Source organism: Selaginella moellendorffii, unplaced genomic scaffold (assembly GCF_000143415.4).
Source record: "Selaginella moellendorffii unplaced genomic scaffold, v1.0 SELMOscaffold_19, whole genome shotgun sequence".
Taxonomy (NCBI): domain Eukaryota; kingdom Viridiplantae; phylum Streptophyta; class Lycopodiopsida; order Selaginellales; family Selaginellaceae; genus Selaginella; species Selaginella moellendorffii.
The window spans coordinates 2,021,024-2,035,290 of NW_003314280.1; the positions used below are offsets into that span (position 1 = coordinate 2,021,024).

The 14,267-nt window shown below is 40.0% G+C and overlaps 2 protein-coding genes across 4 annotated transcripts in view; both read right to left on the reverse strand.

Moving 5' to 3' along the window:
* The window catches only part of LOC9650889 (abscisic acid 8'-hydroxylase 3), a 2,853-nt gene extending 915 nt beyond the window's left edge, over positions 1–1,938 (reverse strand). The window contains exons 1-5 of one of the 2 annotated variants that reach the window (XM_024677496.1): positions 1,625–1,938; positions 1,060–1,384; positions 802–954; positions 239–502; positions 1–24 (exon numbers count right to left, since the gene is read on the reverse strand). The exon at positions 1–24 is cut by the window's left edge and continues 7 nt beyond it. In XM_024677496.1, the coding sequence (XP_024533264.1) occupies positions 1–24; positions 239–502; positions 802–954; positions 1,060–1,384; positions 1,625–1,818 (960 nt within the window). In that variant the 5' untranslated portion in view covers positions 1,819–1,938. Of the gene's footprint in view, positions 25–197; positions 503–801; positions 955–1,059; positions 1,385–1,624 lie in introns of both variants that reach the window. The other variant, XM_024677495.1, reaches the window with a different exon arrangement.
* A 1,220-nt stretch (positions 1,939–3,158) lies between these two features.
* LOC9651578 (E3 ubiquitin-protein ligase XB3) lies at positions 3,159–6,529 on the reverse strand. Of its 2 annotated transcripts, XM_024677421.1 has the most exons (11): positions 6,235–6,529; positions 6,116–6,175; positions 5,982–6,056; positions 5,810–5,919; positions 5,595–5,747; positions 5,431–5,541; positions 5,147–5,378; positions 4,624–4,986; positions 4,018–4,555; positions 3,743–3,962; positions 3,159–3,693 (listed from the first exon to the last, which is right to left on the reverse strand). In XM_024677421.1, exons 1-9 carry the CDS (start codon positions 6,427–6,429, stop codon positions 4,472–4,474), a joined length of 1,383 nt encoding a protein of 460 aa, XP_024533189.1. In that variant the 5' UTR covers positions 6,430–6,529; the 3' UTR covers positions 3,159–3,693; positions 3,743–3,962; positions 4,018–4,471. The 2 variants fall into 2 exon arrangements, with proteins under 2 accessions (XP_024533189.1, XP_024533188.1); XM_024677420.1 differs by having other exon boundaries at positions 3,743–4,555.
* Between the last annotated feature and the right edge of the window lie 7,738 nt (positions 6,530–14,267).

The following is a 14,267-nucleotide window of genomic DNA, read 5'->3' on the forward strand; positions in this document are numbered from 1 at the left end:
CCTTCGAATTCGCTCTTGCTCCGCCTGCAAAGCAACAGCTCGAGCGATCAGCCAGATATATACACATAAAAAAACTGCTCCTAAAAGTTGACGACAAGAACAAAAAAACAAACGCCCAAAGCGTCGAGTGAGTTCCAGTTGGCCTAGTTAGTCGTCACACAACTTACAACAAGAAGACGATAGAAAAGAAGATCCACAAAAATGTGGAACAGAAAAGAGGCGTTTGACTATTGCTTACCGTGACAGCGTCCAAAAGTACGGGGTTCTCCTTGAGGTACTTGAGGAGCCACGTTAGAACACTGGCGGTGGTGTCCTGGGCCGCAAAGATAACTCCAATCACATTGTCCCCGATCTGCTCGTCGCTCATGGCGTCCTTAGAGTCCATGAGCCTGGTGAGCAAGTCTGTGTAGTGCAAATCCCCATCGTGTCCGCGGGCCTCTTCTTGTCGGTGCCTCCTGTCCTTGATGATCTGACTCACGACCGTGCTCAAGTGCTTCCTTGCCTGGACGGGACCAGAAACAAAAAAAACTCCTCAGAAAGTCAGAGAAAAAGCAAAGCTAGAGAGAAATAAAGGGGGAATCTAAAGTACTAAAGAAGCACTAGGCACGACTTCTCTCCTAGAGACCCACTATGACATACAAGTAGACAGCACTATACCATTGTCAACGCAAGGGAGCTCGAGGACGACGGGAGTATATTCTAACGGTATTTTCCCACAGACACACACACACACACAGAGAGAGAGAGAGAGAGAGAGAGAGAGAGAGAGAGAGAGAGAGAGAGAGAGGAGAGAGAGAGCACCTTCATGGCTGTATTGTATGGAGTCCCGGCAATGTCAATAGGAAATGAATTGTATCCTCGCTCCAGTGCTTGATAGGCACGCTTGAGATCCCCTCGATCTAGCCCACGCTCTTGCCCGCCAAATATCTGGTGGACTCCGACGTCAAAGGCATACTGCGGCCGGCAATGAATGGTGTGAGCACAAAAGATCACAAAAAGATAGGTGTAGCAGTTTGACAAGGTAGCTAATGGCAAGAGAGAGTAAATTGGTGGAGTTACCTTCTTCATCTCGTGGAAGGTGTCGATCGGGTGTTGGGACGACTCCCACAAATCCAGGGCGGCCAGGGAGACAGCCTCGATGTGCGGGACGAGACCTCGGATGGCCTCTGGAGAGAAGCAGCTCTGCATGAGGCGCTTGAGCCGGCGGTGGTAGTCACCATCGTGAAAGAAGAGCGCGTGTGGCCCGATTATCCCCTCCTTGCTCGATGGGAATGTGGTCTTGAAGAGGTGGGCGTGCGTGACAAGGATGAACTTGGCGGCCTCGGGGCTGGCGATCATCACCGAGGGACAGCCCAGGATGTGTGTCTTGAAAATCTCACCATACCTAGAAAAGAACAAACGCCAAGAACACGGACGAGAGGAAGGAGTCAGTCACGCCCAACCAAAAAAAAAGAAGAAAGAGGCCAAGAAAACAATGGCACGAAAAAGCACAGTGTGTGCTTGGCGAGAGGGAGAGTGAAAGAGCATGAGCAGAGTATAGAAGCGCTTGGGTGTTGTAATGGTTTGATTCTTGGATCATGGTCTCTCGCTCTTTGCGTTGGTGTTTTCCCGGGAGGACATTTACCTCTTGTGCCTGGATGCGAAGAAGACGTTGGGAGACTGCGTGTAGAGCCTCAGTGTTTCGCCCAGGAAAGGCCAGCCCAGCGATCCCGGCGGCAGGTTGATCCGCCGCAGGCTCACGCGCTGGTAAATCCATGGCAGCAGCAGGGTCAATGCAAGCGCGTACAGAGCAGCTGCCGCGACGAGGAAGAAAACCATCCCTCCCTCTGTAGCTCCCGGGCAGAGAGCTTTGCGGAGAGCACAAAAAAACCCGATGGATGGATTGATTGCGCTCGATCGATCGGCCAATTGGATTGGAATGGGCTCGCTCGGCTCGATTGTGGGCGGGCGGGCGGGCGGGCGATCGCGCAATTTGGCGAGCAGAGCAATCGATTCACAAGGCAAAGAATTTTCGGACTCTTGGAGAGACAGGAGGAAGAAGAAAGGAGAGACTTGGGAGGAGAAGAAACGCTTCTGTGGGCTCGGCTCTCTCCAGTGATGGAACGAAGGTGTGAGAGAAAAATTATATATATACCGCTCAAACGCCTCACCCACTCACCCGCATCCACGTGGCAGAGGATATAACAACTGGCTAACCCTCCCGGACACGTGTGTATTTCCACCGCCGGCGGCTACCCACCGGCGGCACGGCATATTCCGGTGCCTTCCGGGGTTCAATGTATGTGAGCTTGGAATCTTGAAATGTATGGTTGGTGTGCGCTGATGTTTGGGCTTGCTGATTATGCTTTGCTCGAAAATGGGCAATCGTTCACATCCCACTTAACAAAAATTCGCGACACACAGGGGCATTCATCCCCCTTCTCTGGCATTTTCATATTGTATATTGGGGGATCCAGTGGTACTTTCCAGCAACACCAACACCCTCTTTTTTTTTTTGGATACACAGTTGTATAGAAAATGTATTCGACCTGTAAGTTGATGAGTGAGCTTATCCAAGATATATGCTCCGCCAGCCCAGCTTTCCTTTCCTAAAAGAGAGCTAAAGCTTGGAATATTTCACCGAGATTGCATGACAACAAGCAAAAGTACCTATAAGTATGTCCTGGGATGGGTCAATTTTGGGAAATCTTTGGTGCGCTACCCCGATTTGATCTCGATTTGGATTCTCCTCATTTTGGCCTTGACGCTGCCCTGTGCTTGCGACGAAAGCTCACACCAACTTGTACATGGATCTTTCAGGAAAGAAGCACAGTACAAGATGATAAATTCGGCTTGGTGTTTTTGCACCTATTGTCTTTGCACTGGGACAGACGCGACGATGCGATTGTAATTCTATCCTTCCAAGGAAGCTGATGGGGAAGAACAGCACGACGACGCTAAGGGTGAGCTTTTGGAGCGAGTCAGAGGAGAGGGGCTAATCACAGAAAAGGTGCAATCAAGTTGGGAATGATCCATGACATTTGTCAAGAGCTCAAGGAGTTGGAGCCATTCCTCTTGATTTTATTATAATCTTTCGTGCAGTCTTTACCTTCTCGTGGCAAAGACCCGGGGTTTGCTCCGGTTTTTAGAAGAGGATCAATCCAAAAGTCAGCTTAGTGTAAATCAAACAAGAAAGATCAATGCTCAAAAAGTCAACATCCAATGCACCCCAAAGGCTTTGACCTTTTGGGAGGGAGAAGTCCACCCCGAATCCACTCGCTCATGCTACCTAGCTCTCCTTTGTTGCCTCGTTGCTACGTAATCAAGCAGAAAGAGTGGATTCTCCGCGATGTCGTGGAGCGCAGAGCCCCGGAGGTGGTCCAAAAGGGAGACCGGATCACGGTCATGGCCGCCGTCGCTGTGCTGATCGCCATCCTCCTCGAACATGGAATTCGTGTAAATCCTGCCGGGCATGGGGATATCGTCCTCGAATCTGCTCGAGGCCGTCGACGCCCTGGTGCATTTGCATCGCATCATCAGGCTCCAGGGGCTCGACCAGGATCTAGTGCTCGACCGCGACGACGATGGTTGTTCCGCGACGTGGAGCTCGATGGATCGGAAGGAGCTCGTGGCCAGATGGTTGAGCGACATCCCCAGGATCTCGCCCAGCGTCACGGGCTTGTCATCCGGGAAGAACTTGGAGGAGCAGCTCGACTGCACGATCGAGATCATGATAACCCACAAACAGTGTCTTGATGCGTACCTCGGTTTCCAAGTTGGAGGTCTCGTCGGAGTAGCTGGTGGTGGAGATCTTGGCGCCGCCGGCGGTGCCTCTCATTGTGTTGCTGCTTGGATCTCGATCTTCGTCCACCAGTGTGTCGAGCACTCTCTTCCTCAAGTGCACGGGCTCGAGCCCGAGCGGCCATCCAGACGGCGGTCTCTCTTCCTCGTCGCGATCCATCGAGACGAGAGCGAGCGTGCCTCTAGGAATCAGCGCGACTCCAGTAGTCTAGCTATCTATCTAGTATCGAATCTTACCTCTCGCATTCATTACAAGTGGGAGAAAGGTAGGGGCTTTGGAGAGATGCCCTATAGCCATAGCCAGCCGAGGAGTGCTCCCTCCTCCATCCAAAGTACTTTCTCTCCGAGGAAAGCACTCTCAATTAAGAACAAATGCTCCTGGGCTGCATTGCAATGCGACACGAGCGAAGGATCCATTCATTCATGCTCAATCCATCCGGTCGCCCCTCCCCGACGACGAAGCAACGAGTGAGAGCAAGAGAAAGAAAAGCTTTTTAAGGGAGTGGCAAGAAGTTCATGAGACCGTCGTCGGGTCTGCACGGCCGTTGCCGGGCATTGAATGACAATCAAGGCTCGACACGGACAAACGCAACAGCAGCGACTCCGCGAGCAAACGCTCTCCAAAATCTTTGCTTTCGCGATCGGTTCCTCTACCTCCTAGGCCTGGCAGCACGCACAAAAACTTTCAGCTCTACACCCACCGGATTGACACTTCTTTCCCTTTGTTTAATCCACTCGAGTTTGGTGGTGGTGGAGCATCGCCTCCTTCCATCTCCTGCAACGAGGAGAAAAGAAGATTAAAGGAATGATCAAACACACCAACGTGCCATGATTCCGCCATACCTCATGACTAAGTTGACGAAGAACAACCGAAACGCTCGGCGAGAGGGGTTTAACTCTCCTGGATCGCCTGGACGACGACGACGACGATTGGTGGTGAACCTGCTGCTGCTCGTCCCGGCAGCCATGAGATATCGATGATGGAGCCAGCACGAGCGATGCAATGTCCTGCCTACAAAACGGACATGCTAGTGCTCGCGGCGGTGATGACGACGACGACGAGGAGCCGTGACAGCAGAGCTTGAGAGCACAGGTTGCACACATCTGGTGGCCACAGTCCTTGATTTGGATGGTGCACAAGTGGTCGAAGCAAATGCAGCACACGTCTTCGTCCTTGATGGAGCTGCTCCCACTAGCAGCGAGTTCCTGTCCACAGCAGCAGCGAATTAATCTGTGCTTCTCTTGCCGTGTCACTCGCTCACTCGACGGAGATCATCCACTCAATCGTCCAAAGGAAAAAGAAAGAGAACAAAGTCTCTCGAGACCACTCGCACTCGTGGGGATAACAGTGAAAAGTTTGTCTTGCCTGGGATAGATCTCGCTCTTGTTGATTTTGTTTTCGTGGTCGGTGGTGCTGTCGGTGGTGCCGCCGGTTGGCCTCGCGTAGAGCCGCCTCGAGCAGCTTCTTGGCCTCCGGCTCCAGCTCCTTGATGAACTTGAGAGACGATGGCCACACCAGCGGCTCTGCTGCGTTGGGATTGAGCAGAGCCGCGCAGGCGAAGTTGTGGTACTCGTTAGCCACTCCGTAAGCAGTGAACCTGTGAAGCAAAAGATGATGAGAAAGAAGAGATCTACGTTTGATGCGATCACCCTTCGTTGTCACGATGCCTTCGGTCTGCTCCCCATGAGAGGAGCGCTTGCACGCATTCGACCGAGCCTCCACGAGCAGCAGCATGCAGCGGGGACATTCCACCACCAAGTCTGACCAAGTCGAAAGTTTTCTCTTCTGTAAGACAGAAAAATGGATGACTTACTCATTGATCTGGCCATAAGGAATCGTTCTTGCGGAGACCAGCGCTCCGTTGCTTAGAAGTTCCTGGACGACGGCGGCATGGCCGCTCAAGCTGGCCAGGTGAAGAGCAGTGATCCCGCTCCTGTCTTGCGCATTCAGGAATCTCGCCAGACCCCTGGAGAAAGCATACAAGTTGGCCATCGGGGAAACAAAACGTTCAAAGGATTTAGAACGTACCAAGTACTTGAATCGGCTGCTGCCAAGATCTTCTGGACGCACGAAGAGTTTCCTCCCTTGGCAGCATAGTGTAAGCATGTTCTTCCGCGTGACGAACCAAATACGATTATCTATGGACCAAAAGGGCAAGCAAAACTCGTTTAGAAGTCAATCCTGAGTGTAAGTTCCTTACATTCGCTCCGGCGCGATCGAGAAGCCACTCGGCACAAGCCCATTTCTTCTGCTTGCAAGCAAGCATCAAGGGTGTCTGGAATATGACTTGGAGCACTTACTTCTCACGCACAGATGATTCACGAGCGTGCTTACCTTGCCATATCGATCCAGAGGTTCTGCATCGGCGCCTCGCTCGAGCAATGCGATCAAGACCTTATGATCAAAAAGAGAAACCGAGCCATTGAAAAGAGATTTTTTTTGGTCCACCATACCTCGAGCTGACCAATGGAGGCCGCCAAGTGCAAGGGCGTTAGACGGCGCAGGGACCGAGCTTCATTGAGTAGATGTGGATGCTGCTCCGCTACATTCCTCACGCCATCCACATCGCCCTTCCGAATCGCTGCAAACAAGGCATGGGCTTCGTTGCGTTCTTTGTTTGGAGACAAGCTCCACAAGGCGCAAACCATGATCGCCCACAAACATCACAGGGACCAGACAAGCCCTCCCGCCCTGTGACAATAATGCTGTGGACTTCAATGGGGATCCCGGATGGCTCCCTGGCTGCTCTTTGATTTGTTTATAAAAAATCTGTCCCGGGTCATCGTTCGACCGAGAAAAAGGCTGCGAGAAGCAACCAAATTATATATAATATGCGATTGATATAAGATTTAGTAACAAGTGGAATGGTGCCTTTTTGCACGACACTCTGATTAACAGATGTTTTCCACGAGCAATCGCCAAGTCCACACGGAATGGACATAATCATCAAAACAATCCCTCTGCTGCATCAAAGTTAATTATTTTGATGTTTAATCCTTTTATATTTCTTCCCATAGGTAGGTTCTCATAGAGTGTAAACATATGAACTTTTTGCATATATATATTTTTGGTTGGCTTTGGCAGTGGATATATCTAGAATATGCTTAAATATTCTAGGATATTTTATTTAACAGTTGTTATTCATTTTGATTAATCTTGTATTTATAATTATAAACATGTTTATAATTTATAAACTTTCTTAAACACTTTCTAGTATATTCTTTTTTATTCTACCATCTAATATAAGGTTAATCTTGTGTTTATAAATTATAAACATGTTTATAATTAAAAACTTTTATTTGATAAATTGAATTAATAAGTAGGAATAACACTATTATTAAGCAAACCAAGTGTTCTACATGCAATACGTAGCAAATTATTTTTATTTTTGAGTTCTATGCAAAAATATTATGCACACAATCACCATTTAATTGCTATAAAAACAATTAAAATGTGATAATATATATTTATAATATTTTTATATGGGATATACCATGTATAATTAGGCATGACATTTCAAAATTGCCAACTATGAATTTAATAAGTTTTTATCTCTTGTTTTGGTCATTAAGTGTGAATTTATGATCTTCTAACTATGGCATTCTCTCTCCTCTTTTACACATGCTCCATTCAACTCTCATGTTGCACAGTTGTGCCTCATTTTTTGTGGTTTAGAGGCATTTAATATACTTTAATGTAAAGTATAGTGCTTCAATTACTTTTGCAAGTGTCATTTCTTTGTAGCTTATTTCCAGTGCACAAAAAGAATCTAGAATAAAAAACAAACACATTAGCATATACATTAAAAATGAATATATATAAATCAATTACTTATTTATATACAAATTTTATATTGCAACGCTCATTACTCCCCACACAATCATTACAATAATTATGAAGCTCAAACTAAGAAACAAAAATTCAATAAAGAAAAGCTTATGCTATTGCTTTGCAATATGTTTAAGCCTAACAAACCAATACAATGCCAAAATCTTACATATGTGATTAGAGATGTAAGAAATTGATAAAGTTAATACCTTACCATAGTTATAACACAATTCACTAACTTACATAAAACCATTGCACTCAAGGCCCCAAGGACCCAAAGAAAAGCTTTATACTAGTTTTGTGCTAGTATGAATAACATGCACTTGAGTACATAGTTGTAGTGTAGTAATTTACTAACTTTTTGAGTTTAAAAACTCAGAAACTTTAAGCTAACATTGACATATTTTCAAGCAAGCCCTTTATTGGTATATTTTGAATTTCAAAATATATGCAAGATTATTCACTTATGAAACCACACGTAATTTTCACCTTATATTCTATAGTGATTAACTATTGAATAACTATAGAGGAAAATTTAACCCTTAAGGCCAAGGACAATAGAGCAGAACCTAAGTTTTAAGGCCTTAGGCCATTAAATAAAGGGATGAAGTTAAACTTTTAAGCATATAACTAAGAAGTAAAAGAACTAGAGCATAGAACAATTTTTTAGCATACAACTAAACAAAAAACATGCGCATAGAATGATATTAGAATATTCCTAGAGCATTTAACATCTCAATACCAAAACTAACATGCAAAACAAAGCCAAATAAAATTTAACTCTATTTCAATATACCAATGGTTTAATATAAGGATATAAATACTCCACTAGCTAGCATAGTATGGAGCTAGGGTTTAGACCTAAGCTGGATACAAAATAAAAACAGACACATCTTTAAATACATAATTAGCAAATCTAGACACTTTTTATAAATGATTTATAAAACTAAATAAAACTAACATATGGGGCATGATAATGAGGGTGTTTAGTGGACACAATAGGCTATTATGTAATGATATTAAAGGACTAGTGCTCGATGCTTGACAAACCAGTACAAAACAAAGCAAAAGATAATTAACATACCAAGCTAAGTATGCTTTGGCTAAATAAATATTTAAAAATTCCTTCCTTATGCTCATCAAGCCAAATATAAATGTTAAATCTAGTTTAGTAACACTTGAACAAGAGGGATTGATAAAAGGAATTAGTAGTATTGACCTCCTGCCATTATGGCAGAAAGAAAAAAATATTTGAAAGGACTCGTTAATAAGTAACTTTTGATACTCACAATCACATTCATAACATACTCTTTCTTTTGAGAAGATCGACATCCTTGTCGATGCATACTCTAGTCTAGACCACTATTAAAAAAATAATTCAAGAAAAAGTTTATCAATTTAAATGAGTTAAAGAATTACCTCTCTATCTAAAATACATTACCATTCAAACAGCTTCTAGCCATGACATAGAAAAAAAAGCCAAAGGCCATAACCCTTCTAAGCAAACAAACCAAACCCATCAGTAAAATTTAAATAAACTATTGTAAATTGGTTGTTAAAGTTTTATATGGCCACACCCTTTTGACGGAATAAAGAACATCAAGTGAGTTATCTAATCAGTTTACAATAGTTACCCCATGACTAAAGATTTCATTATACACATGAAGTGTTGAAACTAATTTACCTATACTAGCTTAAACATAAAGATCAATAGATGGACAATATTGAAGTCATAGACAAAGATATTTTAGAGACCAAATTATTAGTGAATATTAAAATAAAAATTATTTGAATTAAATTATCATCTAATAAATCAAATTACTAAGGTTAGGGATTTTGGAAGTGTTGAGTGATATAGGTTCAAACTCTAGCTTAAAACCACCAAGATTATTATATTTTGAAGATATAGGAATAACCATCTAACAAAATTTAATAGTAAATATATCATCAAGAAACTTAATAATAATATCTAACTACCAAATATTGTAAAAAACTTGAAAAATAATTTACAAAATATAGCTTAAATAACATAAAATATCATTGATTAGACAAGTAAAATATTTGTAAATATATCATTTGAAAAAAATAACATCATAATTTATCAAAACCAACTTTAACAACAATAAACAGAATAGAATGAATATTGCAAGGCTAACAAACACCCATTCATACAAAATACCAATCTAGGTAATTTAAATAAATTTTAGTCAATAATATAAAGGAATTAGAGTTGGTTAAGCATGTGTAAACTCCTGAGTCTGGACTTCCCGGGAGGTCACCCAGCCCAATACTATTCAAACCTAAGGACACTTAACCTCAAATATCCCAAAACCCTTAACCGATTGGAAAAGAGGGTGCACTCTTTTTTATTTATGGGCCCTTTCCCTCTATATTTGAACCCCATGGATCGTCTCTCAAGTCGTTCTCTTTGGTTGCTTACAATCCACCACGCTTCTTTGCAAATTCATGCCCTCGTGAACGGAAGTTGAGAGCCGCAGCTCTCCCGAGAGCCTCGCTCTCTTGACACCCTACCCCTCGGGTCGAGCCCAGTAGGAGCAAATTGGACCAGCCAGATGTCAATCAACATGTGGTGTGATTCCCTTAGCCAACTAATAGAGTCGGACCTGAAACCCCTTTGATACTAAATGTACCCCTCGGGTCGATGTCAATCAACATGTGGTGTGATTCCCTTAGCCAACTAATAGAGTCGGACCTGAAACCCCTTTGATACTAAATGTACCCCTCGGGTCGAGCCCAGTAGGAGCAAGTTAGACCACCCAGATGTCAATCAACATGTGGTGTGATTCCCTTAGCCAACCAACAGAGTCGGACCTAAAACCTCTCAACATGTGGTGTGATTCCCTTAGCCAACCAACAGAGTTGGACCTAAAACCTCTCTGATACTAAATGTAAACTTCTGAGTTTAGACTTCCCGGGAGGTCACCCAGCCCAGTACTATTCAAACCCAGGGATGCTTAACCCCAAGTATCCCAACACCCTTAACCAATTGGAAAAAGGGGTGCACTCTTTTTTATTCATGAGCCCTTTCCCTCTATATTTGAACCCCATGGATCGTCTCTCAAGTCGTTCTCTTTGGTTGCTTACAGCATGCTTTAGCAATATCTTACCAATATTTTAAACCCAAAAAACTAATTTACAATACACCAAAAATAACATATGGTAATGTGCAAAGCCAAAAGCTATCAAAATAACAATTTACCATCACAAAAGATTGTAAGTCATTCCATTAATAAAGATGCATAACCACCATTGAATAACAATCCATTATCCTAAAGAATGGCAAATCATCTAACATGAATAATAATTAAGCAAGGATAATCAACAAATTGCCTTCCTCAACAACTTTTAAAAAATGAATTAATGATTATAAGAACTTAAAGAATCAAAAGCTTGAAAAACCCTATTTCCAAATTTTATGCTCAAAAAGAAATTATGGTATAATATCCTTCTTAATACTTCTATAAGTCAAATCTTTATAATGCAAAACTAATGAAGAGCATATTTTGCATCAATCCAAAAACTAAATATAATAAAGTTATGCACAATAAGTGATCTCCAAATTAATTATTTATGAATCTATCTTTTATAACAAGATATAACTCACTTCATAATATAAGCATGTTTGTAATTTATAAACACAAAATTAATCTTCTTGCATATCAACCATTATATGATAGAATAAAAAAGAATATACTAAAAAGGGTTTACATAAGTTTATAAATTGAGTAAATACACAAAGAATATATTTGGATATTCTAGATTATTCTACCATCTAATGGTTCTTATTCATTTAGATTAATCTTGTATTTATAGTTTATAAACATATTTATAAATCATCTTTTCAAGGAAAAACCAAAGGTTAAAATTTCAAAGATTAAGCCAAATATTAAATAATTTCATCTAGAATACAGCTAATCCAACTTACCACTTAACTTTTTTGAATACCAATAAATGTTTTAATTACTAAAATGTATAAATGCTAATGACACAAAGGTATAGCCAAATTATCAATACTATTTTTATTGAGAATAGCAAAACAAAATGTCCATCTTTAATAAGCCTAATTAATCACCTACCATTTAAACCATCATAGATAGAAAATCCAATTGTCTCAATATGCTTATGAAGAAATATCTCATCTCACTCCAATCTTAATGTCAATATTAATGCATCATTTCAATGTTATCAACACTAAAAGAAAGCTAAGAGAAAGCAAAAATGAACTACCATTTAAAGCTTTTTAACAACTAAACTAACCAAGATTAAAAATACTTTATTTAGTATTTAAGACCAATCTTTCAACAATACTTAGTTACTTATAACATATTATCAAAGAGTGAATCACCATGATATGCCAAGATCAGAAAACCATATAAACCTAACAACATGATCCCTTGTAACACCATTTGATAATGTAAGCCCACCACTGCTAAATCATCATTGAGTTAAGTTAAATGTCAACAATCTTTAACAAAGTCTATAAACAATCACAAATTGTAAAATAATTAATAATCACTTTCCAACTTGCCTTTATATGACTCAACACCAAACTCATATCATTAAGCCATATATTTGTCCAATGAAAAACACTCTAGGTACAACATATATGAATATGGATAAGTATATAAAAAATAGCTATTCTAATATACTTGTACAATAATAAGCTCACTAACACATTTATCTAACAACTAGCTATGAATAATCAACACTTAGTTGAAACTAAAGTGAAGACTATTAGATAAACTCATAAGTATATAACTTCCTATTGGATAAAGTTATAATATGAGTACTAATACCTTAACCATAAACAATTAAGTTGGATATCACTATTTTCAACTAAAGCGTGCTAAGTGAAGAAAAGTGAGACTTCACTACTCATATAAAGTTTAGCCTAATACAAATTGCAATTTGCCACCAAACATAATGTTACAGAAGAAAGGCACAAGAGTTATCGTTTTAGAAAAATGCACTAGACACTTTTCTATTTCATCTCCAAACTCTATTAAACTCAACTGCCTTTAGCCTCAAAAGTTAACATCTTTTTTGGACCACATCATACAAATAACCTACTAAATTCAATTCTAACCCTTTCACCAATTTGCAATAACTCAAGAAAAACAAAATGATTTTTGGGTAAAATGATTAACATATTGATTATTAGAAAAGTATAATTTTTTTTGTAAAAATCAGTTACTTCCCTTTCTTTTACCACCACCTACTCCCCATCTTTCCTTCCTTCTTTCTTTCAAATTTCCCATCTTAGGTAAAAAATGATTCTCTATCTACAAATGCAAATTTTCAAGACTTAACTAATTTCTTCCTACCTACAACTTCAAATAGGTTCAACTTAATGTAAATTCTCATGACCCAATAATATACTTAAACATTGAAAATCATTACCATATATCTAGCATCGAAAATGATATCCATAAATGCTAATGAATACCCAAAACTTAATCATGAAGATTATGTATTTGAATATCCATATTATACTTACACTCTTCTTTAATTACCTTCAAGATCTAATATGAAACCAAAACAAAAATAAAAAAACTAACATAAAAAATCAAGTTCTAAGGAAAATTCCTTATCACTTACTATAATAATACCATTTCTGCTAACATAAGTGTTAGTATTGTCAATGCCTTAATTACACCTTCTTCATCCAATAATTAAGTATTGTCACTCATGCCTTTCAATAGCAAGTCTAAGCAAAATAGTTTAGCACTTTACTTCTCTCTACCATTTGTAATGCCATTATAACTAACATTAGGGATTCTAATTGCATGATGTGAACATAAGTAATGAGTTACACCTCATTCCAAATTATCTTTTATAAAAAAGAAAATAATTTACATGTTTGATCCTTTGTCTCTAATGACTCTTTTTTTAGAATCAACTTTGACTAAACCTCAAGCTTGCATTCAAATTGCTTTTATCTAATCTAAGAAAAGTTTATGAGAGAGCATAGTAATGAAAATTTGAATCAATAAAATAATCCCTAAAATCTTAATTGAGTCTGTAGCTATATAGCACGGCACTAGTGGATCCGTCCTAAGCATGATTATGAGTGGAAGCCTCTTTGCCACTTATTATAAACCTAATAAAACTTTACTTTTACCTATGATAATATGAAAAAACTCATAGGAACCACTAATAGGCTAACATTAATCCTACCAACTCAAAATGTAATCTCAAATTACTAATATATTTTACTCATAAACCCAAAAAAGTAACTAAAATTTATATCCAAGAGATGCATGTGAAGTCATAGTAACCAAATGTGAACCCACTTGAATCATTTTTTTATTTATGCATACATAATAAAATTGGATTCTTAATTTCATTGGATAATACTTACTGAGACTCATTCTCTGATACCAACTAAATGTAGTATATGTGATTTTCACCCTATACCCTATAGTGATTTACTTTAATATAACTACGGAGTAAAATCTAATCCTTAGCCATGTGGGCCAAGGGCACGAGTTTTAGAGCATTGGTCCACTGAAAAAAAAAGATAGAATTAAATTTCTAAACATATAGTTAAGGAATGAAGGAATTGGAGTATAGAACAACTTTTGAGTGTATAGTTAAGGAGTGAAGGAATAAAAGCATGAAGTGATATTAAAACATT

Coding starts and splice junctions, on each gene's coding strand:
- LOC9651578 (XM_024677421.1), bottom strand. CDS start 6,429: ATGGTTTGCGCCTTGTGGAGCTTGTCTCCAAACAAAGAACGCAACGAA. Junction 5,379..5,430: donor AGGCATCGTGACAACGAAGG/GTGATCGCATCA, acceptor TTTGCTTCACAG/GTTCACTGCTTACGGAGTGG. Junction 4,556..4,623: donor TTCGTCAACTTAGTCATGAG/GTATGGCGGAAT, acceptor TCCTCGTTGCAG/GAGATGGAAGGAGGCGATGC.